Source organism: Colius striatus, chromosome 6 (assembly GCF_028858725.1).
Source record: "Colius striatus isolate bColStr4 chromosome 6, bColStr4.1.hap1, whole genome shotgun sequence".
Classification (NCBI taxonomy): Eukaryota; Metazoa; Chordata; class Aves; order Coliiformes; family Coliidae; genus Colius; species Colius striatus.
In genome coordinates this window covers 45,241,968-45,268,710 of record NC_084764.1, presented here as the reverse complement: position 1 = coordinate 45,268,710, position 26,743 = coordinate 45,241,968, and the positions used below count along the sequence as shown (strand labels likewise).

At 44.4% G+C, this 26,743-nt stretch overlaps 1 protein-coding gene across 2 annotated transcripts in view; it reads left to right on the top strand.

Moving 5' to 3' along the window:
* EML1 (EMAP like 1) overlaps nucleotides 1-26,743 on the top strand; it is a 124,269-nt gene that overhangs the window by 20,086 nt on the left and 77,440 nt on the right. The window contains exon 1 of one of the 2 annotated variants that reach the window (XM_061997733.1): nucleotides 21,677-21,935. The exons of the other annotated variant lie outside the window; for it this stretch is intronic. Coding sequence (XP_061853717.1) covers nucleotides 21,869-21,935 — 67 coding nt within the window. The 5' untranslated portion in view covers nucleotides 21,677-21,868. Of the gene's footprint in view, nucleotides 1-21,676; nucleotides 21,936-26,743 lie in introns of those variants that run through there. 2 annotated transcript variants of the gene reach the window in all.

Genomic DNA, 26,743 nt, shown 5'->3' with positions numbered 1-26,743 from the left:
ATAGCTTCAAACCAAAACCAGATTTAAAAGAGAAGAATGTGCTGCCATTCTACTCAGCCCCAGAAACACCATCTCTCCTGTACCAGGGTACAGGGACTGTTGTTTGCACATGGCAGTGACTTTGTGGTCTGCAGGTGTAACCCTGGGAGGTGCTGTCAGCAATTGCTGAACACTGCCAATGCCCTGAGCTGTCCTCTCCTTCACACATCCCACAAAGCTACCTGAGTCTGGCAATTGGCATCACAGCAGCAAACTGTGTTGTCTGAATGATGTATGTATCAAATCTGGGCTCTGCACAGCGAGAACAGGTTCAAAACTCCTTCTGACAGCCCCTGCATGATATGGCATGTGACTCTAACGTGAGCAGCTGAGACAGCACAGGTAGAAAGATGCTTTTGGAGCTGGCTGCTTCATTCAGAGAAAGCTTTACAAAGATGTTCCACTTGCTTTTGAGGAGTAGCCTCATGCATACTGAAGATGGAGGAGATCTGTTAAGGGGACAAGGCACTTCATCCCAGCACAAGCCAAGCAGGGGGCTGTGTCAGGAGCTGCTGAAAGACAGAAGGTCAGAGATATCTCTGAAGTTATCTGAAACTATCTGGCTAGGAGACTGAATGCCAGGGTTTGTGAAAGAGCAGATATTTCCCCTTCCTTACAAAAATCTCTGAGAAGATGCTGGCTCATGTATTGCCTGCAGTCTGTAATAGATTGAATGAGGGATCCCTCCTCATGAGTTCTCTTTGTTCAAAACAAAGGCGTAAGATAGCTAGATGTGTATAAATGATACTACTTTCAGTCATACTGTTGGAGTTCAGGCTGACCAGTATGTGTGAGAAAGGATTCCCCAGCATGCTGGCACCTGGGGGAAGGGGAGACAGTGGCTTCTGGTGGGTAACACAAAGCTGTGCAGGGAAGAGTCGTGCTGGGCTGCCTCTGGCACATGTTCTGATTTCACACTGAGCCCTCTGTGCATCCAGCACTTCTCTGGCTTTTACTGCACACTGATCTTCTCCTCCCTCAGCCATGTCATCTTCAAGATGTTTTTCCATCTCCTTTAATCAGATTAACCAGCTGCTCAAGCTCTCAGGACACTGACTCTGGGATGTACTTCAGGCCTTGGTTTGTCTTGCCTCCATATTTACGCCCTTGACAGCTGTGTGCTCGAAACAAGGTGATTGTATCTGTCTTGACTTGCTGGGGCACATATATTGTGTTTTCTCTGAGAGGGATGGTTTTAGTCCCCTTGGAGAGACTGCACTGCACCCATGCTCCCTCCAAAATGGGGCTTGAGGTGGTACCTTCCCTAGGGAGATGGCAAGGGCAGATCTGTACCATCTGCTTCAGACTGTTTCCACCTTCTAAAACACTTTAAGGGATGCTTGCTTGTAGAAAACAGTGTTTTACATCCCTCAGGGTGACACTGGGCACTGTGGGACTGATGGCAGCAAGTGACTGAGTTGATACCTCTGAAGAAGGCAAGCTGCCATGGCAGCTGCAGCTCTTGATTCTTAGCAAAGACATGGTGAGGAGCTAATTTGCTGCTAATAGGAAATAAAATGGATATGTGAAGATGATCACAAAGGTTTCACATACTTACATGGAGCCTGTTCTCATACTCTGGTTTAAAGGTGACACATCTCCAGTGCTATGAGCCAGCTTTCATCCACAATCCATATATAGCACTAAATATACACACAAGCCAATGAACACATGTTTCCATGATTGTGTTTGCAGCTTGGAAAAAAAGGAACCCAATAAACCATTGAAAAGCACCAAATACATCCAAAATAGAACATAAAAGGCTTTTCCATAAACACAGGCATCTCAGGGTTCCTGTTACTCTTTAAAAAGAAACAGAGCCAATTGCCAGTGAAACCAGCAGTCACCTTACCATCAGATAATCAACAAACAGCCAAGACAGCGTTTACAGGATAAAGTCTGGGCTCTGCTGTGCTGCACAGTGCTGTGAGGCTGTTGCCATCACTACTTTTCTTACTGTTGTTCTCCAAGACTTTCCAGCTTTATCACAACAGGACTTGTGAAGCATTAATTACTGTGAATATGCATGTATCTTCCCTCATAAATTATTTCTGACACATGTGTTCTAAGTAGGGCACCAAAGATCCATGAGCTACACAGCCTGTAATTGTTTGTGTGGGCTTATTTTTTATGAAGTAGCTTGGATTTGAATGGCAGGGGTTTTGACTGTGGTATTCACTGCCACTCCAAAGTATTGATCTTGTCCCCTTGAATGCTAAATACCACTTTTAGTACAAGTTTATTTGATTGGAGTTAATATCTGTGATGCTGTGTTGGTTGCTATACTGTTTCTACAGCAAACAACTGTAGAAGAGGAGATAAGGTACCTGTACCCAGCTCCTCCCTGGCCATGGCAGATATGAAAGCAGGATGCCTTTTACATTTACTGCATTTGTTTTGCATAGCTTTTCCAGTTTCACATTTACTGTCCCATTTTATCCCATAGCCTTGTGGCTGCAGCACTGTGCTGCAGCTGTATTTTCACATTGGAAAGTCTGGATAAAGGGTGACATGCTCACTGCCCATTTGTCCTGATCACTAATGATAAAGCTGGTCCATTTTTTAAAAAGGAAGCCCAGATTTAAGCTAGCTAGGCTACTGTCTCTACTCAGAATTCCCCTTTAAACTAGAAATTATAATATTCAACCTAGTTACTAGCTATAAAAATATTTTCTTATCGCTTCTTTCTCTCATAATCACCAAATGAGACTCAGAAACAAACAGTGAGACACAAAGGTTTTCACTTTATAGTCTGAAAGGCCTTCTGGAAACATAGCCTTGTACTGGAGCATTTCTCCATCTACTTCTTTAGAGCCATCTGTCAAGGAAGGTATTGAAATGGATATTGTTTTATCTTTTTCTATGTTATGGTGCCCTGGTTTTGGCTGGGATAGAGCTGATTTTCTCCCCAGTAGCTGGTATAGTGCTGCATTTTGGATTTAGGAGAAGTGCTGCTAGCATTCTGATGTTTTAGTGGTTGCTGAGCAGTGCTTACACTAAGTCAAGGAAGGATTTCCCAGCTTCTCACACTGCTGTGTCAGCAAGTGGGCTGGGGGTGCAGAAGATATTGCTAGGGGACACAGGCAGGACAACTGACCTGGACTAGCTAAAGGGGTGTTCTGTACCATGGGATAACACTCTGAACAATAAAACAGGGGGGAGCTGGTCAGGGGGTGGTGGCTCACTGCCTGGGGACTGGCTGGGCAGTGCTCAGTGAGTGGACAGCACTTGCGCTGAGCATCACTTGGTTTGTATATTCTTTTATCACTGTTACTATCTCCCCTTCCTTTTCTGCCCTATTAAACTGTCTGTATCTCAACCATGAGCTTCACCCTCATTCCCTTTCTATCCTCCATCCCACTGGGGCAGAGTGAGCAAAAAGGCTGTGTGGTGTTTAGCTGCCTGCTGGGTCAAACCACAGCACATGGGCCTAACGTGCCAGCTTTTCCCTCAGCTCATTTCCTGCTGCTTCCATCGCCCTGTGAAACACAGATGATACCACGTAGGAACACTCCCTGCCACACTGATTTACTATTTTTGGCTGAGGAAATTTTTCTCATCACAACTTCTAGTCTTATGAGCATGGGTATTTAGAAACACCAACTGCATTTACTGTAGATAAAATATCAACTGCCTTTATGCTGACACCAGCTCTGAATGAGAAACATTCCCAGCCCACTCCTTCTTCTGTACTCAGGACACCCTGCCAAAATGCAAGTTTCTTTCACATTCTGATGAGATGCTCGATCTGTGTCTGCTTTTAGCATCCTTTGTTGGTAGGTGGGTGCAGCAGTGTGTCATTCCATTCCTAAAAAGTGCTTGGTTGCCTGGGGTGTGAAGGAAGCTGGAAGGCTCTGCCCTGCGAGGCTTTGCTTCTCTAGCACACAGCAAGGGACCATGGTGATGTCCTCCCTCCTGAGCACAGGCACGCTGTCAGCCTCAGCACATCACCTCACTTGAACTCCTACATTATATCAAGCGAGGAAAGAGGTTTTAAACGATCCAAGAACCGCCCCATGAAAGGACTGTTAAGGCACGTCACTGATGATGGAATCTCAGCCCTGAAGCTCTCATTCAGGCAGAGCTACTGATGGGAAGATCCTTGTTACAGCTAGAATACTTTTTCCTTCTAATGACAACGAAAAACTTGTTACATATGATTCCTCTTTGCATGAGGGCTTCTGTGCAGCAGGGTTTTAATGATCTCACTGTTGCCAAGTCTGGCTTTCACAAGCCCAGTGGAACGTTTTTACCAGGCCTATTAGGTAATGCACACAACTTCTGGGCACAAACTCACCAGCTACTATTCAGTGTCCTCACGCTCGGCCCTGCCAGTGACACAGATGTGCTTTTGCCATAAATTCCATCAGCCGTGGCGTGGAAGCCATAGATTGCCTTGTTCAGTTCATCTCTGCTTTGTGTGCATGTATTATGGCTGGTCATTACCCTTTAACAAGAAACTTTCTGTCTAACTTAGCTTCTCTTTAAAATAAAATCTCCGAGGTCAATGGCAGAGAGACCGTTCTGTGCTGTGGGCCAGTCCACGCCTTTGCTGGAGGCAGCAGGAACATCTCCAGTACTTAAGATGGGAAATGTTGTATTTTCTGAATCAATGAAAAAAGATTTCCCCTCAGAACCTGTCAGTTATACAGATTGTGCAATGCTTCCTTTTTACAGGCTTATTTCTAATGAGGCAGTTCAGATTCTGTCAGCCCCACAGTGGAAGTTTGAAAGTGTGTGAATCTTCCAAGCCCTGCTTTCCACAGGCCATTGACCACTTCATGTAGGCAGAAAACTGGAAGATCCCAGGAGTGTAATAAATAAGTTTGATTCCAAATCAGTTTCACTGAAGTCTTGCCCTAAGACATAAACCTGACTGAAATCTAGTCTGACTCTCCAGTCCTCAAACAAATGATTGCTGTAGGACATTTCAGCTTGGGTGGGAGCCTGAGGGCACATCAGGGCTGCTGTCACCCTTTAACACTCCTGCTGCAAACCCTCTGCCAAGGAATGGCCAGTTCATCTGTTTTAATGGATCCTCTGGTCATTCTTATTCTATTGCCTTTCTTTCAGCATTGCTTAAGAAACAGCCCTGTACTAACCAGAAGATTAATGACATCACCTAATTGGTTTTGCTATCCTTAGAGATGATGGACCAAATTAATCCCTGTTAGAGCTCCATTAATCTTTATGGATTTACACCCAAGATTAATTTGTCCCCATGATACTAATCACTTGCTGTGTGGCCTGTGGAAAATCACTTAACTTTGCACGTTGGTTTTCCATCCCAGATGGAAAATGGTGGCAATAATTCTGAGTTGATTGAAGACAAGTGCTCCAAACACTCCCAGAACTGGCTAAAATGGAAGACATTGTTTAATATCATGTATGGCTTATTTCTTCATGTTAGTTTCAGTTTGCACTTGTTTTGCTTAGATAGAAAGGGTTCCCTCTGGGAGTATGGATGTGCCTGGTGTGCATACTGAGTAAAGTCTTGGTACTGTAGAGCTTGGTGGGAATTTATGTGCTGATTATCCCTGGCCTGGGGTGTCACACTTCAGGCTTTACAGAAGTCACTCAGGCACACCCAGAGGCAGAATCTGGCCTTTCTCATTTCTGCTTCGTTTAGGCCAATTTCTGCAGCTGTTGCCCAGTGACAATCCCACTGAAGATAGCAGCAATTCTGCTTAAGTAAGGATTACAGGATTAATCTCCCTATCTCCACTCATGTTTACTTTGGCAGTCGTTCAGATTGGAGATCTCCAGAGCACTCTAGCTCAGGTTCTTTCCATTCTGCTTCCAGATATGCATTTAAACGTGCCTCTCATGGATTAAAGCAGCCATTGCATTTTCCAAGAGGCAGAAAAATGTTCTGGTAATGGCACCAATTAGATAAAACTAAGACTTCACACAGATAATAGCAAATAATCTGCCAATAAGGACTGTGACAATTTATTTTAGCTGGGACCCGTGCTAAAGGTGAATAACAAGCAATCCATCAGTTAGGTGATGAAAAGCACACTTGAGTTTTACAACCAGTTCCCTTTTAATAACCCCAGGCAGTATTACTCATCCAGGAAATATATATGTTGAAATCTATTCTTCTCTATTTATGCTTATTTAATGTGTTCAATTGCCCATATTAGCAAATGTGTGTGTAAGGAAGAAGTTAAAGTACCAGTCGTTTCAGTGTTTTCTAGTAGGAAACTGTTCAATAAGATTTAATGGCCTTTGCAAAAAAGAAGGTGTGGTGTGTTCAGTAGAGAACTAATTATAGGGCTTTGACATGTATTTGGAACAGCTTCTTTGAACAAATGGCTTTCTAAGAGCAAGCATTTTCCAGCTATACATTTTCTTTTTTCAGCCAGTATTGGTTATTTCTTTTAGTTGTGGAGATATAAAAGGTTTTACCTTTTACTTACTGGAATTAGACTGGACAGGCTCAATAAACACTGAAATCATCCTCAATTATTTATTTGGGTTGGCAAGGAAAAATACGTTTAAAGTTTAATGAAGCCAGCAGTGATACACAGTTGCATGTTGCTGAGCAACAACTCTGGTGGCCAGCATTTCTAAGGTAAAAGAGTACAGTATGATCATGTTGATGCCTCAGGGCTGCGTTGTGTCTCCCACGGTAAAACTCAGGGGGGAGGGATCAAAGGGCCAGTGGACTGCTTCAGCTCACTGAACTTCTCATGAAGAAGCAGCAGCTTGCAGGTCAGAAGGGGAAGCCTGGGAACGGCCCATAAACCCCACAGGTCCCAGGAACCCACAAGGAAGGAAGTTCTCACCTCCTTCAGGGCAGAAACGATTGAAGGACTTCAGTAAATTGAAGGGGAAGCTTGGAAGGGATGTAGGAAAACACTGAATGCTAGAGAGAGTTAATCTGGTGCTACTCAGAGTTCAAGGACAGAGAGACATTAAGCAGAGCAAGAGGCAGAAGATAAATCTGATGAAAAGAAAGGCTTTTGTACAATGCCTTATTGATCTGTGGGACTAACCATGTCAGTGTGCTGTCCAGGCCAAAGGCATAAAGCATGCAGAGGCTGACCAGCACTAACACAGGCCATGCAGCCATTAGCAAATGCAGGAGGCAGATCTTTAACTTGGAAGAAAGCATATCTATGCATATCCCTATAGCTCTGTAAACCTCTGTCTTCATGTTTCCTGAGGCTAATCAACTACACAGCAAAACTGGGGAGAAAATTCCTCTCAGCTGTTTTATGAATGCCTGGTGTTGGGGAGGCTGAAGTTCATCTGGCTGAGGGCCAGCCAGAGCACAGCTCTGGGTCATGCTGGGAGTTCTTGCTCATGTGATGTTCTGTGGGGATGTCTCCTCACGGGGTGGCTTTTGCCTCAGGCTGCCTGCTTTGTATTTGGGCCAAATCCCATCTCAGTGGGGCTGGGATCAATGAGATGGGAGACTTCATGCAGGGGCTCCCACAAGCCTCGGTGGCACTGCTAGCAGAAGAAGCCTTCCTTCCTTCTCAGGCGGGACGTGGAAGTCTCCCGCTGACTTGACCGAGTCTGTCCAAACGTGTCCAGTACTGATAACTGCAGTTCCAGCCACGCTGCAGTCCCATGGGGAAAGGTGCAGGGCTGGAAGGAGGAGAGCTGAGTGCTGCCATTTCCCTCCCCAGCAGCTTCTGTTTCCCGTGATAGCTGAGGGGCTGAACACCCGCAGCAGTACGGCTCATGGTGAGGCACGCTCCCCAGTGCCCACAGCGCTGTGAGGCCGTACCACATTGGCATCCTTCATTTGTGCATCGTTTGCACGAGTATCCTCTGTTTCTACTGTGAGTTATGTTTTTGAATGTTCCTTTTTCTGTACTCTCTGAGTCATAGCCCCATCATTCCTATACCTCACAATATTTTCCCATTACCATAGCGACTGCCTGTGAGGAAGGCACAGCTGAGTAACTTTAGGATTTCACTCAAGTTGCCTGCCAGACCAGACCTGTGTTAGAGTTTGTCTTGTATAAATCAGGCAGTATGAATGAATCAGTGCCTTTTATTTTTAAGAGAATCATTGTTCCTTTTCAACATACAGGTGATTGTCACCTGTCTGATTTAAAAGTCCTCCCACCAAATCACCCCAGCTGGTCTAAGCCTAAATCTTCCAGGCAGGTCTGACTGTAAGTAAGCAGCGACTCCACCTCTGAATTCTCACAGAATGAATTGAATCGTGATAGTAAAGCATGTGTTGTTCATTTCCATTTGTATGTGCCCCCCCTTCTGATGGATTCCTTAAACTTAGAAAGAGTTTGGATGAAATCCATGTTTCTGAACACCTCCCTCTGTCGGACACAGATCCAAACGTCACAGCTTTCTCAAATGTCACACTACCACAGCCAGGCAGAACGGCAAACCTGAGCTGCTGGAGTTTGAAGGTGTCATTTTAAAGTCTGTAGTTCAAGTTCTGGAATATATTAAAGAAGAATGGATCATATGAATTTAAATATCTATCTTAGATAATGTAAAAGTCACATTTCTCTTGGAGGAACTACTTCTGTTAGCTCTGTGAAGGAAAATGGATAGTCTAGCCTTCAATACCTATTTAAGAGATTGTGCCACTAAGGAATAAATTAGATTATCATTCTTTTATAAGGGAAAGGGAGGCCAGTTTGTACAGAATGCTTTTGCATGTAAGTGTCATCTCATACAAGGGAACTGTATAAACAGACCTAGACATTCAATTCTGTCCCCAGCAATACTTTGTGATATGAAGACAAACATAGGCTAAGCTCACTTGTAAACATGTACAGGTGTGCTTATTACAGGTGTGCAGGAACATCAAACTCAGGGAGAGAGCTCTCCTTTCCGTAGATGGACATGTTAGCCTGCTAAACAGCAACCAGACACTTCTAACTGAAAGCAAACACTGCAGCCAGTGTGACTAGCCTTTCTCCTTCACCCTCTTGTCCATATGGGCATTATAGGAGTAGACCCAAAAAAGTGAATAGAGTAGAAAAATGAAACCCCAGACAGTGCAGGTATTGTTTTGCAAGTGGACAATGCGAACACCTTGCTCCTAATGCCTACTCAGGCTTTTCAACTGCACTATTGCAACAGTAACAGGGACTTCTGTAAAGTTTCAACTCTGATTTGTACTTTCTCTTAAAAGGGAAAGGGGCATTAGCTTATAATGAGCATGAGTGGACTGTGATTGCTTCACATTGAATTGACCTGACACACACCAAAGAGCATGATAAGAAAGGCTGATTGTCCATCACTAGCCCCCAGAAGAGTAGCACTAAACACATGACTGCTCAGAAAAGTGAGTTGAGTTTTTGGTATATCAACTTTATTTCCTGGTATGACATTAACTAAACTTTTCTTCATCCTCTGCTCTTGGAGGTGGTAGGAATACATTCCCTATGACTTAAGTTGTGGGCAAGATTTGATCTCCTTGGGACATGAAAATGGAGTAATGTCCTAATTTATGTTACTCCAGCTTGCTAGCAACTGAGAGAGATCTTTGTAAGTAAAGTGAGGTTATTTGAGGCAGCCCAGCCAATTGGTTGTGAACCTCACATGGGAAGAATAAGAGCAAAATGCTCATGGAAATGGTCTTATAACTACTTTTCCCTAGAAAGCTTAGTGAGCTGGACAATAACTCAGTGAGGTGGTTCTCATGAAACCTAGGCAGGAAAAGACCTTGAGTGTTCATCTAGGCAATTTGACCCAAGGCAGGACCAGCACATCAAACAGGACATAGATTTGTCTGAAATGATCTTAGAGGTGTTTCATGGATGCTCTGTAACTCCCCCAGGCAACTTAGTCCAGTGCTTTACTGCCGTTACACTTGGACATCTAATCTGAATGACGAACTTTCTTGATACAGTTCAAAGTGGACTTGAAGCTCAGACTGAGGCACTATCAATGCTCAGTAGAGCAGGAGGATTTCTTCAGACATTTCCAGGATTATTTATTCATCAGAGTATGATGCTTGCTTTTTCCACTTTGCATAACATAGCTGAGTCAGTGTTTGGTTTGTGGTCTACCCTTGGTTGAGGTCTTTCCTAACCGCTTATTATCCACCTTCTAGCAGATAATTCCTGTCTAAATGTAGGTCCTTGAACCAGTACTTGGCACATCTTATCTTGCTTTTACAGCAAGTTCCTTCAAGACGCCAAAGTCTTTCCTAAGATGGAATTCTGCCTATTAACTAGTACACTCACAGAGCTCCCAAGCTGTGACCTGCACGTTCACTAAATATGACTTCTGCTCCCTTTTTCAGGCACTAATGAAAATGTGGGCTGTCATGGGACTAAGGATGAAACCATGCAGAATCACCTTTCATTTATCCTTCTATTTTGTGTCACTTTTTAGGTATCACTACCTGAACAGTTTTACACCTGTTAGAACAGGTGTAGCAGGGTGAGCAAGGCTGCTTTTCCTGATTTGCTTATGAGACTGTCATGAGCACTCAAAAAGCCTTACTGAATCTGAGCTATGTGACACCAACTACCTCTCCCCTCTCCCCAGCACCATACAGTCACAGAGTGAAGTAGACTGGCCTGACAGACTCGGTTTCTTACAACTAAAGCTGAATACGACCCACTTCCCCTTTATCTTCTAGGTACTTATAGTTAATTGGCTCAAACAATCCTCAGTTCTGGGGCAGGAACTGAATTTAGCCAGACTGATGGATAATCTCCCAGCTGCTTCTTTTTTCCCCATTTTAAAAACAGACACCATGCTTTTCCATTTCTAGTCCTTGGATATCAAGTCACTCAGAGACAGTAACGACCCATCCTGGGTACCAATCCTGGGTTCTGTCTGATGCCCTTTAAGCATCATAAAATGAAGTTAATAAGTCTAGCTAATCTGAAAAAAACCCAATCTGAATGCAGTGCAACTATGAGACAAAACTATGGAACTAACTGATCCTAGTAACAATCACCTATCTGCTAGATTAGCTTTCAGCTCTATCAGATCCCTGCATGCCCTTATGAACTGCTGTGGCAGCAGGATGCAGGAGTACAGTGGAGAAGTGAGAATGGAGTGGAGCAGTGAGGATGTAACTACATTTAATAGCAGCCACTGGCTTGATACCTTCATTGTTGAAACACAGCTTTAGTGAAGACTGATACAAAGAATTCTTTAATTACTTGTAACTTCCCTGTGTCATCTGCCAATAGCTGCCTTACACCCCTGAGTGGTGCCTCTTCTGGCCTTCTTCATAGGCATTTGCAGAGTGATATCTTATTAACTCATTGTCCCTGCTTGTATCTTATTTTGTGCTTTTCCTATTCTAGTTTTACCTCAACATACTTTTGCCATTTATCTCTGCTTATCCTGAATAGTTCAATTTGTTTCCATATACTTCTGATCAGGTCAGAAAGAGGCTTGTGATGAGGCCAGGGACTTATTACTACATTTCCTCTCCTTTACATTGGAGTAACTTGCCTTTCTGAGCTCCAAGGGAAAACATGCAGTGATGGAAAAATCTGAGTTTCAGTCTTCATAAGCCAGACTTCCTAGTTTCACGTGGAAGGAAATAGTGAATGAAGGACAGAGCAAACACTCCTCATCAGACAAATGGAGGAAGTGCAAAATGCTAAATCATATCAAGCCTGTCCCCTAAATTTGTTTGACTGTGATGTAATTCCAAGCAGGACATAGCCCATGGCTGGCTCAGCAAGAGAGAAAAGGACGTCATTTCTGCAGTCCTCCATCAGTTCTGATCGGCAGAGCGGAATGTAAAGAGGCATTTTGCAGCGTTTCTGGTCTCTAATTGCACCATTTTCCACAAGTTCCCAAGTATGACAGCTGAAAGTCATGAGTCAGATGTATTATTTTTCAACATAAAGTGTTATTTACTCCTGATTCTTGAATTGTCACCAAATGACAAGAGCAAAGTTGGCAAAATGTCCTTTTGCACAATCTCATACAGGTTTTCTGTAACACATCTTAGGGATAGGAAATGAATGCCACCAGCTTCTTGGAAATGCATTTTTTTTCTTTATTGATCATATAACACTCAATTGCATCAATATTGCTTTGATTTCCTTGCTGAAATTGTTACTGAATAAGAAAACAGCTACTGATGTCTTGAAATAAAGGATGTCATGAAGGAGCAGGGAGATGTTATAGATGTGCAAATCTGAAAAACCTGAATCCAGAGATCTGACTTCACCAAAACAAAAGTTTAGCTGAACAAAGTCTCTGATAAGTATCAAGCACTCAGCTGGGTTATTTGGCATTATGTCTGTGCAGAGCACCATAAAGCTATATAACACTTTATCTAACATATACAAAGTAATGAAACCAAGACTTCAGCTGAAGCTGATAGTGCTCTGCAAGGTTACTCCAGGCAAAGATTTGTCCCTTGGCCTATTCTACCCATCTCTTAGTCTGGGGAGACTCATTCACCTTCACATGGGAATATTTGGCTGAAGGGATGGTTGGGGAAAAGGTGCAAAATTCTTCACTGTGACATTTCTCAGACATCTGTATAATATACCCAAGCTGGTTGTGGCCAGAACATTCCTTAAACAGCTACTAATATGTAAAAGACCTGTTTAAGAGGAAGATTGTGAAGGAAAAGGCAGCAAACCCCTGCATGACAGGACTGCAGGCTGACGTTTAGACCAAGATCCTCGCTTGGACTGCAGAGTGGTCATGCAGTGTCCCTTGGCAGTCTCCAGCCCTTCATCAGCCAGTGCACACTGCAGGGGTTTTATATTCTTAATTCTTTCATCCCTGGCTGCATCTGCTTGTATAATTTATGGCACACAATACATATCTCTCTTTTGAGATTCATTCTATTCTTTATTCAGCATTTATTCTGTTGGAAAATGGTGGGACAAGGAGGGGTTATCGGGCATCAAGAAGTTGAAAAGGACTTGTCTTCTTCCCCTTTTTATCCCCTCAAATTATGACTGCACTAATGACAAAATGCTTTCAGTTTCCCTCCTTTCCCTTATCTCTGGTTTTCTCTTGCTTCTTTGAAAGCACGAGAGAGAAACATCAGGTGGTGAAATACTTAAGAATTAAAAAGGCTGCATCAGGAAGGGTTTTTTAAAATTAGGTGACTTGGTATCCAAAACAAATGCAGGGTTGTTTTTCATGCTTGGATGGCTAACAGCCAGACAGCAGGGCCTGGGCCATTGCTCAGGGCTTCATTCAGAGGCTGTCATTATTGCCCCTGTTACTTTTTCCTCTATCCGGGACTCTCTTGAATGCCACCACCAAAGAGAAGAATGCCACGCATGGCTTCCCCTGAGAAGGATTAGTAATACTACACCTTGTACTGGCTGGCAGAGGTGTTTTAGGAACAGACAGCATTCTTTCCCCAAAAGCTGAATATTTGATTGCTGCATGGACCTGATTCTGCAGTTTTAACCCTGATGTCTATTCATGTCCCTGGGCAATTTAGTGAAAGCTTCTTTGGCTCAACCACCTTGTTGCATTTTACCTCTGAAGTTTTATATGTTAAAAGGAGATGAAAAGTGAGATTTATCTAAATTTCTGACTTTACTTGCTATGAATCTGTAGAAAGAAACAACTTTGCAAAAACATATGTTACACAGAACAGCTTTGATAACAATGTGGGCTTTGGGTGAACGTACAGGCCAGAACAAAAAAGTTTCCTCCAAGCCAAATTGTGTTCCAAGGCAAATAACTGAGTTTTAATTCAAAACAAAACTATAGTTACCCACAAAAATAAAAGCTACAGTCCATGCTTGAAATTAGTGTAATGTTGAAAACTATAGGAAAAGGTTATTCCTTATTGCTTTTTTCCAAAGCCAGACAAGTTTACATTAGCTGATGATTTAACTGTTTTCTTCCATCCCTGTGTCATGTCTTGGGATCTTGTACTGGGAAAGGAGAAATGGGCTGAGGCAACAAAAGCAGTGAGGGGATGAAGGTCTCAGTGTAGGTGTGGTCTTGTGCTCTGGCAGATATCAAAGGAATCTGTGTGTGTCGTCCTGCCCGTCCCTTGGAGGTCATCACCTTCCACCTTCTCACTCCTCCACGTGCTCTGGAAAAGCTCATGGAAAAGGAGTGTGAACCAGTGGAGTTTCTATCACCCCCTGCAGAAATAACCCACATTGTACAAATACTGACTTTTCTCCACCTACCTCTTTGGTATAATTAATATTGTATTGATGAAGGCTACAGGAGATGGATAAGCAAAACATGAAGCAAGGTTAAAGGGCACGTGCGATGGCAGGAGTTAAGATTGCAAGTAAACTCTCTGCAATTACCTTCTATGACCTTGTTCAGAGTGCAAATTAGCTTTTCCAATAAACCTCTAACTAAAAGCAAGCACAACATAAGAAATCACTAAAAGAAATGCCATGTTGGTTTTTTTAACTACCCCTCAGAAGACATTTTCCATCTCTTGGCAAATTTCCAGTAACATAAATTACCAATTTTAGCTCTTCTTGCAAATGTAGAAAGGGCCATAAATGAGATTGGTTGGTGCCTTCTGAGATTAATATGTTGAATGAAGCACCTTCTGAGATTAATATATTGAATGGACACAGAGCTTCATTTTACACATACATTTTTATGTGTGCTTTATTATTTTCACGGCCAACAGTAAATTTTCCTGGTAAGCATCAGTTCCCATGAGATGCCCTTTGTTGTGCTGGATTCTGAAGGAACAGTAACATGAGAAGGTGGGAAATTAGGAGCATCGGTTCTGAGAATGCAGAAGGTTAAACTACCATCCTAGTGACTAGGGAATGCAAGATGAAGGGCTGAGATACCTCCCTGTGTTCTGCAGGGTGATGCTGCAGGGATCTACAGAGGAGAGAGACTTCTCTCTCCCAGTGTGGCTGACATATCCTTTAGATCTGTACCCTGTTTTCTGCTTCTGGGTTTTACTCATGTAAATTGTTACAGTACAATTAAAAGGCTCATTCTAAAGGTTGAACAGAGTAATTGTTTCAGTATCACATTGTTAAAAAAATCTCAATTTTGGTGTACACCTTAAATGATCAATTTATTGTGTTATTCAAACAGCATTTAAACAACTCCAAACATCTGAAACATAGTTTGCTCTGCTCTTATTCTTCTATCATATTCAGAAGGCTCAGATTTATATTGCTGTGGCTTTGTATAAACCAGATATGAAATTGTAACAACACATGACTTGATGTGCACAAAACAGACCTCTGGAATATTTATTGTCACAGGAACATCTTTAAAATCGTAACATAGAAATTAAACCAAAGCCGGTGATCTCAGCCGTGTGCAGGAGGAGCGTTCATGTGGTGTTAGCCACACTAAAGCATCTCTTTTTCATACTTCTTGAAAGCATTTCTCAACACCTGCACACTTAGGGCTCCCCAAGGTTTCAATGGGTGTAGAAAAGGTGCTTCTGTGGGGAAGGAATTCCCTATGGGGAGTGACACAGATGAGCAGAGATGACCCTCTTGTGCCCTGGAGGTGAACTGTGAACCTGTGACAAAGCTATTGTACCTGAAACCAAAAAAGGTAGTCTCACAGGAGGTAGGATTTGTGCTCCTGAACACACAGATCTCCAAGAGCTCTGCTTGTGGACACTCTCAGCCTCTATTGAGGGCTGAAGCCACCACAAATAGCGCTGTAGAGCGGAGCTAGAATGGAAAACTTTTAAGGAGCAATTTTGAAGGGTGGATGGATCCTTTCTTTGTGTGATGTCATTCACCATTACTCCTCTTGGCATCAATCTCTCAGTGTATTAATGTCTCAGAAATGCTATTCCCATCAGCACAGATTTCACAGAAGATGGAAAAAGAATTGCATTCCTTTGTATCTGTAGTGTATTTTGCTTCTTATCAGTTTAGTATCATAATGTTATGTCTGTGGATGTGACAAGTCTGCAGTTGGCCAATTTGTTAGGGGACTATTGTCCCACATTTGCTAGGGGACCTTAACAAAATAAAGGGTATTTCTACTGTAAGCACTATGCTTGAAAGCATTTTGTAATAAACTATATAAGTAATACCTTCAGTGTTTGCAGACAGGGTAGACTAATGGTTAGTGCACTCAATTGGTAGTTATTCTGCTTTGATTCTGTCACTAAGTTCCCATGAGACTTTGGCTGTGCCATATTTTCCCTCTCATTCTCTAAGTAAAGACAACATTCAGTTGAAAAAGGTGGTGCAAGCCTGAAAGCACCACTGTTTGCTGAGCAGCCTCCCGTCTTTGAATGGGAAGAGTCATAGATGTGCAAAGCATTATTCTTTTCATCTTCAAAGCCTTCTCTTTGTATTTACAATGAATGAAACTGCAAAGCAATATTATTTTTCCCTAGGCAGAATGATTATTCTTATTAATTATAGGGGAAATTCCATAACTCCAATCTCTGTCACTCAAAACAACATGATGTATATGGACATCTTGCAACGTATTTTCATTTGGGTTGGAAAACATGCCTACCTTTGATGGTTTCATCCCACATTTGTTATATTGTATTTTTAATGTGCTCAGACTGTGCTGGCACAACGGTGATCCTCCCCTTACAGCCCATCTTTCCCACATGCATGCAGCCTGCTTTGTAGTGACATTCATGCAGCTCCCTGCTGAGGCTGAAACGCTGGAGTCCTGCTATTTGGAATAAACGATTATTCCAGCGGTTGAAGTGTTTGCACAAAGGAGGCTGGGCAGCAGACACTTCTTCCTTTCCTACACCACAGTGGGAGAGGAAATCCTTATTTGAGCCTATGATAGGACCCTGACAGAGAACCCCATCCTAATACCTGGAGATAGTCTAGTAGTGAGAAAAAGCCAGTTCTGAAGAACGAAGGCAATTTATTCACTGCATGAAACTCTCTTAAAAAACAAATGGTCTGCTGCTGCTTGCTGAAGAGAAAGGGCAAACAAACAAACAATACATCTGTCTAAATCAGGATTTCAGCAGACTTTAGGCAGCTAAATCCAAAATTTAACCCCAGGGCCCCTCTCTGCTAAATGCTGATCTCAGCCTTTAAGTGCCTAAACCCCAGCCAATGTCCCTTTCTTCTTTGAGTCTACCACAGTGTGTAGCCTGCTGCTGCTGCTGCTGCTGCTGCTGCTGCTGCTGCTGCTGCTGCTGCTGCTGCTGCTGCTGCTGCTGCTGCTGGGCATCGTGGCTGCCTGACACTGGCTTCTGGCTCCCACCAAAGCTCCACATCCTCCAATGTTGAGGCAGAGCACTGTGTCAACAAAACGAGGTCTGTGCTCCAATGCCATCTTCCAGATCACTGCACTCCCAGTGCTGGTGGTGAGCAGCTGGAAGAGGTGTCCATTTCTTCTCTTTAAAACGAGCAATAGACGATTCAGAGAGAAGTATACACTTAGTGCCTCGCGTTTTGGATTGTAGGCTGGGGCCAGGCACCAAGTGTTGCAGTGTCTTGGTTTTTTAATGAATTAAACCTTTGACTCACAGAGGAAAAGCAAAAATTGGAGATGCAATTTAAAGCATCCCAGGTTCAAGCTGGCCTGACTGCTGCTTTAAGTACGAGTGTAAATGACATCTTAAACGGAAACACAGTGAGCTACAGAACTGAGCTCAGCTCCCTTTGATCACGCTGTAGTACACATGACCTATCAAATGATTGCTAAAGAGCTTGAGGGGCTCTTTGAAAGTTAGTCACAGTCAAAGAGACGCTATAATTATATCCGCTGATAAATTTCAGCTAAAGCAGCACATTTGCTGACGGCGCTAGATGCGGCGCCTGATGAACTCTCTGGTTACAAAACACATGTGTGCAGCCGCTGTCCAGGCTTTCCTGATCTCAGCAGAAACTCTTTGCACTGACCTGACAGAAGACTCTTCCAGCCTCTGTGATGAAACAAGCCGTTGCCTCCTGTGAGTCCTCCAGAGGAGGGCCCACTACACCTGATGCCATTAGCGGGCTTTGCCACTGCTCCCCAAACCCCAACCTCCTTCCCTTGCCAAGTGCTATCATCTCATTCCCCAAACAAGCTCAATAAAGGCAGTGGCATTCAGCAGGGCCTTAGATGCCAGGTAAAAAGGGCAGACTGACCAAGCTATCACCAAATGGTGAAATGCTGTCCAAGTGCATTGGACATGCAGAAGGGACAGTCCAAGCTGTGCTCACGTTGGGGTTTTCTGTCTACATTATTGCTAAATATAAACAGTACCAGGATAAGATTTACATCGCCAGGGATGCTATTTTGGTGGATTTAAAGAGGATACTGTAACTCAGATTTCTTTCTTACATACCGATGTGATGATTAGGGCAGCCTCCTCTTGAGTTGAGGAAAGGCTCTGAATATGATGAAAGTCTTGAGACCTGGGGCTGTTTGGCCTAGAAATGAGAAGACTGAGGGGAGCCCATCAACACTCATATGTGTGATGGATGTCAGGAGAACAGTGTGGAACTTTTGTCTGTAGTGTACAGTGACAGGACTAGGGTGAATGGACATAAGCTGGAACACAAAATGCCACTGAAATACAAGGAAAAACTTCTTTACTGTAAGAATGAGAGAACACTGGTCCAGGCTGCCCAGGGAGGGTGTGGAAGCTCCTTCTCTGGAGGTCTTCAAAACCCTCCTGGACATGTTCCTGTGTGACTTGATCTAAGTGGACTTGCTTTAGCAGGGGAGGTGTGGATTGGATGACTCCAGAAGTCCCTTCCAACCTCTACCATTCTATGATTCTATGCATTGAGAGTATTGCTAGCTATACCATCATATTAATGCTATACAATTCTATACTGTTATGACTTACAATACTTCTGATCTGAAGGTGCTGCAGAGTACTTTGTGTTATTTATTAGTAATGCAAACAAAGAAATAGACATAAAAAAGGAATAGGAACACATAAAACACTAAAGTTATTTGGCTACAGCCTATCACAGGGAGTGTAAAAGCAAGGCTTCTTTGTCCTAAAATCTGAGTATTAACTCCTGAAAATTCAGCCAGGGATGGGTAAAAGTTCTTTTGTTCTCACTTAGCAAACAGACGTGTGTATTACACTACCCAATACAAACAAACCTTAAATCATTAGTTACAAAACACAGCTTTCAAACATGTAACATCAGCCGGAGCTTCTGACACTGCCCACAGTAAGCGTGCACAAACCATCCCTCTCCAGACCTCTCAGTCCACTGCAGGGCTCATGATGACACATTCCCACCCATATGATTGCCCATTTCCCAACACACTAGCTTTGACCAGTGCAAATGACTAAAGCTATAGGCTACTGAAAAATGGACAATAACAAGGTTCTCATTGTTTCACCATGAAACTCAAAAGCAGAATTCCCAGAGTCATGTTAGTGCACCTTTCTGGTGCACTGTCCCATTGTTCCCACAGATAGAATTTCTTTCTCATTTTGGGCTTAGTTTAGTGTGGTAAGATAGTAACAGGTCTCAAAATCATTGCAATTAAATGATGAAACCGTTTCCTTCTTCCAACCCTTGCCCTCGGAATATAATGGCACCATAACAGCACCTAGAGACTGGAGAGGAGCTCATTTTGTGTCACATCACTGCACTGACCAGCAGCACAGTTTGCTGACCACTGACACCTTCACAGCTAATTTTGGAAGGTAACCTATTGCCAGGTTTTAGATTGTGTATCTTCCTTCAACAATGCTGGGCTCAGATCAGGCTTAGAATGGAGTTTCTACGTGACTTTTAATTTCTGCTCTCCTGCACAGAGCTGCGTTGCCCCTTTTTGTCCTTTCCCCTGCTTTGACAGAAGCCATAAAAGTTAATGAGCGTTTGCTTTTCTTGGTACCACTCTCGCTGACCACATATTTTTCACTACAGACAGAATCCTTTTAGATAGCATAGATCTCATAGATGTATTTGCCAAAACTTGCACACCTGAAGGAGGTATTGGTTAAATTAGCATTGACAGCTTATGGCAAGTATGCTACTTGTGCTGAAACTGTCTCTAGCTGGTGGAAAATTAGCATATTAAGACACTTCTGAACCTCAAAAAGAATAACCTCATCATGGCAATAATGTTTTAAAATGAAGGAAGTTCTTATTTGAAGAATGAGCTTCATTCTTCTGTTACTGTAACTTGTCTGCCAAAAACCCCATCCAGATCCATGGCTCTGTGTGTGTGTTTTTTATAGCACCACAGCATCTCCAAAAAGTGTGATGGCTGATGAATGAAAAGATCACAAGAAAAGCTAAGAGCTCTGTGTGAGTTTTAAAGATGAGAAAGGATCATGGCTCATTTAAAACATTGAGACAATCTATTGTCCTCAGTATTTCTGAAGCAGTTTTCTCTTTCATTCTTCTTTTGGCTTTTCATACAACTAATCTGTCACAAATTTGTGTTATTTCATAGCCCACAGCTGTAAATTGCAGTTGTTTTTGTCAGATTCAAGTCAAGCCCCATCAGGCTGGGTAAGTACTTGTGTTGGAGATGACTCCAGCGCTACAGATATTGGCACTGGCAATTCAGGAGGGAGCACTTTTCACCCGGCTTCAATATGAAACTGATATCTCCGTCTAATTTTATAGCATATTTTTGTGTTAGCACTACCATGGTTTAGTGGTTGGTGAAAAGACTCGTATATACCGAGCCCACGCCTGTAAACAGATCCCCATGATGGAACCACCCTGCAAACAGCTCCTGAAAGGACTGAAACCTGAAGACACGCTTTGTTAAGGGCTTTGGTGCTTTTTGAGACGAAAGGTGCCAGAGATACGCAATGCACTATTTTTGTTCTGTCCTTTGAGGAGCTGGAAATCAAAATGCCTTTCAGTTGCAGGATACTTCAGCATCCCTCACATAGAAACCAAAGCCTGTAAGGTTTCACATAATTTTACAGTACTCCTCGACACCAGTTTTTTACCACTACCCCAATCTCACCACAAATGGACATTATAAACGTAGTAACACGAAAACCAGTTGAAATCATTTTAGATGATCTTGGAGAAGTGTTTAATATTCTTCAAACTAGTTGAACTGGTATAAAACAGTCTCATATATTACACGACGATGGGTTTTCCCTGTTGTTCTTCTCAGAAAGTAGCAATTCCAGCATTATCTTGACAACTCTAGCCTGCTGACGCTGAATCGCCACTGAAACGGGTGGAGGACACGAGGTGCCATTGCATGCAGACTGTTGCTTCAGTGCAAGAGGCGAGGGGAGCGTCAGCAAAAGCAGGGATGAGCAGAGCGCTCCTGCAGTGAGGAGGGACGCAGAGGCTGCGCACCGCGCTCTCCAGCCCACAGCCGCAGCAAAACTTCTGCCTTCAATTCCAAACCATCACCTCTAAAATCCGCCGACTCTCGGGGTTGATCCCGGAGCCGCCCGGCGGGTGCTTCACCCCGCGGGGACGGGAGGCGGGCTCTGCTCCACCTCGCTCCGGCGGGAGGCAGGGCGCCCAGCCGCGGCACGGGGCTCCGGGCTCCGTTCGTCTTTCAGGCGAGGGCCGGGCTTGGGCGGCGCGGGGGGCTCGGCGAGGCTGCTGAGGAGCAACGTCCGCGCCGGCCCAGCTCCTGCCGCAAGACGCGGCCCCGACACCGCAGGCCCCTCGGCCGCGCTCCCCCGGCCCAGCGGCTCCCTTCCCGCGAGGTCGCTGCGGCGCCACGCTCCCGCCGGGATCGCCGGGCCGCCCGGGAGCCCCGCGGCCGGTGAGGGGCGCCCCGCCGCCGCCGCCGCCCCGCCGTGACGGCGCCCCGCCCCGGCCCGGCCCGCCCCGCCCCGCGGCTCTCCCCCCTCGCCTCGGCGGCGGAGCGGAGCGGAGCGGCCGCCGCCCCAGCCGCGGCGGAGTGAATGGGTTGCTATGGCAACTGAGTGAGGCAGGCAGCAGGCCGCCGCGGCCCCAGCCGCCTCCGCTCCTCAGCGTGTGGGCGAGGAGGCAGCGGGTGGCCGCCGGGACAGCCGAGGAGAGGCCGGGAGCGCAGCGGCAGGATGGAGGACGGCTTCTCCAGCTACAGCAGCCTCTACGACACCTCCTCGCTGCTCCAGTTCTGCAACGGTAAGGGCGGGGGCCGCCTACCCGTGGCCGCCCCCGGCGAGCAGCGGGGTCCCCGGCGGGGCGGAGACGGAGGCCGGCGCGGAGAGGCAGCGGCGGGAGCGGGCCTGGCTGAGGCTGCCGGCGGCATCTCCGCCGCTCAGGGCCGCCGGGCTCCGCGGCGTAACTCGGGGAGCCGAGGGAGGAAACTTCACCCCCCTCAGCCTCCCCCGTGATACAGCGGGAAACCTGCCAGCCCTCGGCGCCGGGGTGCCTCCGTGAGCAACTTCTGCATCTCCTTCCCGGGAATATGTACAGATGCGTGTGCCTATGCATGTGTCTGTATATGTGTATATATATGAAATAGACATGGATGTACATCTGCCTCAAAGGCAGCCTAGGCGATGACCTTCCCCTGCGTGTGTGCCAATATACGTAAATAGATATACACACACACATCATATAACCGACCGGGCTGTGGGCGCACGTATGTGACCCTGAGGCTGGCGGCACGGCGTGTAAGGGCCGGGGCAGGTGTCCTTCTGAGCCCTGCTCCGCTCCCTGCCCGCAGAGCACACTCAGCAGTTGCCAGGGGTCACAGCCCGGTGCGGAGTTAACAGAGTTGGCCTGCAGTTCCTGATTTCTCTCTCTGTCGGTTGTTAAGGTAAGGGGTTAGCGGGGATGATGCCGTTACCTGAGTGTCGGCGTGACAAGGGGAGCTGCTGGGCGGCAGTGACAGGTGGTGGAAAAGGAAGAGGTGAGGAGCTGCCAGCATCCGCATAGGTGTTTAGGGATTGGCCTGCAGAGTCTTTGGGGTTTTTCTACTAGCTGGTGTTTACTGTTGTTTGAGGGGAAGTAAGTCTGGTGTGCTAATTCTTACAAAGAGTTCTTCATGGTAAACTTTAAGCTCAAAATACCTTGTTTGGATTCCAGTTACTGCTTTCCATCAGCAAAATTGTGACCATTCATAATCTCATATTTCATTGAAAACTGCTTCGTGGACCTCTTATTCCTCCAGATTTTAGTAGTGGTCTGGCTTTCTACTGCTGCCTGGGAGCCAGGTTAATACTAAAGTGCTTCATGACAGCAACTGCATCAAACGTAACTGCCTTTTCTCTTGGAAGAAATGGATACGATACGTTTTATGTGACTTTCTTTGTGGCGTGGGGCGAGAAGGGTACAGGTTAGCAGAAAACTCTTCGTACGTGTGGACCTTGAGATCCTGGGAGTGGTTTATCCAGGGCACGACGAGCTGTGCTCCTGGGCTCTGCATTGTGTGGTGACACCAGATTCTCAGAACTCTTCAGAAGAGAAAACGATGACTGTGTACGGGGGTTGTACGCTAATAGCAGATGTCTGTTTTGCCCAAAACCAAACAAATATTTCATTGTAAGTATTTCTAAACAGAAAACATACAGCAACGTGTTTGAGTTTCTACCCTGAGCCGTTTCTAAGTGAGCTGCCTTCCTACCAAAATCCCTGAGCTTTGCTTTTGTGGTGCTCATGATGACAGCATCATGTGCGAGCATTAGCAGCACTCTCTGAACAGTTTGAATAAGCGGAGTGGTGTGTTTGTGAGAAGCATCACTCATGTTGGTTGTGTAACTGTGAGCACCTACTATACTTGCTGGAAATAAGCTGTATGGATTCATGCCTCACGTAGGTTTGAAAATCTTAGTTAATCCTTAACTGTTATGATCAAAAGTGATCAAATTCAGAAGCCTTTTCTTCTATATGAGTTAGTCTTCAGTGAAACTGTATTAGATGAGATGAGGAAGAACAAGATAATCCGGCCTTTGAGTACTGCCTTGAGGTGATCAGTTATTTCACACAGACACACATGACCCATGAAGGGAAAAAAAAAACCCAGAGGATGCCAGTGAGGGCTTTGAGGGTGAAAGAGACAAAGAAAATTGCTTTACAGGGAAGCAGAAAGCAGTATGAAAGCCGATGTGAAGTTGGTAGTGGGGCGGGCATGAAGAAGAACTAAACAGAGTGAGCAAATGAAAATGGGAAGAAAAGGGTGATTTCAATAATAGGGTAAAGTTAAATACAGAAGTGACTGGTGAGCACTCAGAGTGGTCATTGCTGTAAAGTTTTCTGTTTTGAGTGTAGAAGGGATTGAGCTTTTCAAGTTAAAGGCGTGATGGAATTTCCTGATAGTCGCAAACTGAAGAAGCGATAGAGACTGTATGCATTGTGCTTGGGAAGATCAGGGTACAAAACCTGTGCTTGTGTAAAAATAGCTGTGATCACTTGTAGGATAGCAATCAAGCTCTGGCCTGGGCCCAAGGATGGCTGCAGCTTCTCCCACTCCCAGTCCCTTCTTCTGACTCAGCTGCAGAGGGGATGAGGGCAGAAAGGGAGCAGTGGTGAGCAGGAGGTCATGATGGGGATGAGCGGGTGGACCCGGTTAGAGAGGAAAAGTGTAATAGGAGAGCAAACTTACCCAAGCATCACCTTCTCCCTAGAAAGGGCTCTAGGTTCAGGAGAAAAATCTGGGTGTTCCTCTCCTTTTTTACTCATATGCATACCTAGTCTGTGTGATTGTTTAGTAACCTATTTTTTTATGGCTTGCAATGTGTAAAAAATACAGTAAATGGGGGAGGAAGAGAAAGAAGAAAGAGGTAAGGGAACTATGTTAATTTTGAGCTGCATGTCTAGAATCTAGGCCAAATATTTAGCACAGCTAGTTCAAAGACACCTGCTTTCCTCAACTCTGTTCTACAGAGCAGTAAGTGTATGGTTGTTGGTGGAGAAACGTTGTGTTAATGAACACAAGTGTCAGTCTGAGCCAGCATCAAAGCAAGAAATAAAACCTTGCAATGTGATGTTAGGCAAGTTAATTCATTCTTGATGCCTTAGTTTCCATAGTTGTAAACTTGGAGGAAAGTACATACCTACTTTGGAGGAGTTTATCACATTTCATTTGAAACCTCCCTCTTGATTTTCAGAGGACAGCCACTTCACATGCACAAAACATTTTGCTAGTTGCTGTGCCTGTTCTGTTTGTTTGACTATTTTTAAGGTAGGCACTAAAATAACTCCTCTTAAAATCAAAGGGTGGTTTTCAATTTACATCCCACTTTCTAGGCAATGAAAAACACTGCTGATTTATTTTGCAAGTTGAAAAGTAAAGCTTGGATAATATTAACTGTGCTTGGTTATAGATACTTACCTTGGTATTGATGTAACTTCTGTGTAGTTCTTAGGTAGAAAGCCATTATGTTTGTTTACACTCAATTGGGAAATCTGCTGTTGTGTAAGCTGAAAGTAAAAGTGATAGAATACTGATAAGGCAGGATAGTGTTGATGTTTTCAGCATCTGCTTAAAACTCATGGAGAGAACTGTGCTGGACATCAAACTCTACAGAACAAGGCATATACTGGAGTTATATACAGTGTTCATCTTGCCTCTGGCTGATTTATTGAGCTGCAAGAGTGAGGAGTAGTGATTATAGACAGGTTGGGGAGGCACAGACGGTGTGAGCAGAGGTTTGTGGGTCCTCTGACCACAATTCCCTATCCACTTAGAGCCATAACGATGACCTCATAAACATGGCCTTCATCACACTAATGGCTGTGGACAGGATTATTAGGGAGTAAAGGGTGAAAGCTGTGATTCCTGTGCTCTGCAAAACGCCTTGTGTGGACGTGGAGAAGTAAGAATTTATCCTTGGCTAATTTCCAACTTGTAGGATGTTTTTAATCTTCTTCACTTGGCCAGTGGGAAAATTGTAGCTGCTAAATGGCCATTTTTTGTGACCACAGGTGCCTTGTTTCACAGCAACTTCAAATTCAGAGTGTCTGGGTAAAGCAGTAAAAAAAAGTGTAAAACAGATTCTGAGTGAAGTTGGTTTTTTTGGCAAGGGATTCCATGATATTAATTACAGTTCTGTTTAAGTGATTACCTGAAGTGTAATTGCTGGCAGGAAAACTCAGAGGTTGAACAAGTTCTTAAGCAAAACCAACCAAGTTAGCATTTATTAATAACATCCAGAATAGTGAAAAAAATCTCTCTTAAAAAGTAACAACCCCTTTTCCCTCCCCCCAAAATCACAAAGTCATATTGTTAACATTTTTGGCAGGTCACTGTTTCCTTTAAGTTGTGAAAAATGAATTGTGTGAATTGGTTCATATACAATGAACCGATTGGTCAGTTTATTTCTAGTTTGACTCTTCTGCTTCTGTAATTACCTACCATTCCTGAAAGTAAAATGAATGTATGTACATCTTCTCTCTGGCTAATATATCTGCAGGCCTTGTCAGTGAGGAAGTGAGCACCTCAAACAGGAAACACATTCCTATGGGACCTGATCTAGGGGAACCTGCTTCTGCAGGGGGGCTGGACTGGATGATCTCTAAAGGTCCCTTCCAACCCCTACCATTCTATGATTCTATGAAACCTTTATGGACAGTATTATTCTGGCAGTTTGGCTCTTCTTTCTCATTTGACTCTCTCTCCCAAACCTTCTGAAGTACAGACAGTTACCCTTTTCCAACAGCTGGACCGAAATGGCACAATATCATAGAGCCACAGAATGGTAGGGGTTGGAAGGGACCTTTAGAGATCATCCAGTCCAACACACTTGCAGAAGCAGGGTCACCTAGATCAAGTCACACAGGAACATGTCCAGGTGGGTCTTGAAGACCTCCAAGGAAGGAGCCTCCACAACCCCTCTGGGCAGCCTGGGCCAGGGCTCTCTCACCCTCACAGTGAAATAGTTCTTATATTTAAGTGGAACTATCAGGAAAGGAACAATGGTAAATTGAACCTTCTAGTTTTCAGGTCACTGGTTCCAAGCTCTCAAGGACTGGAAGACACTAACTTG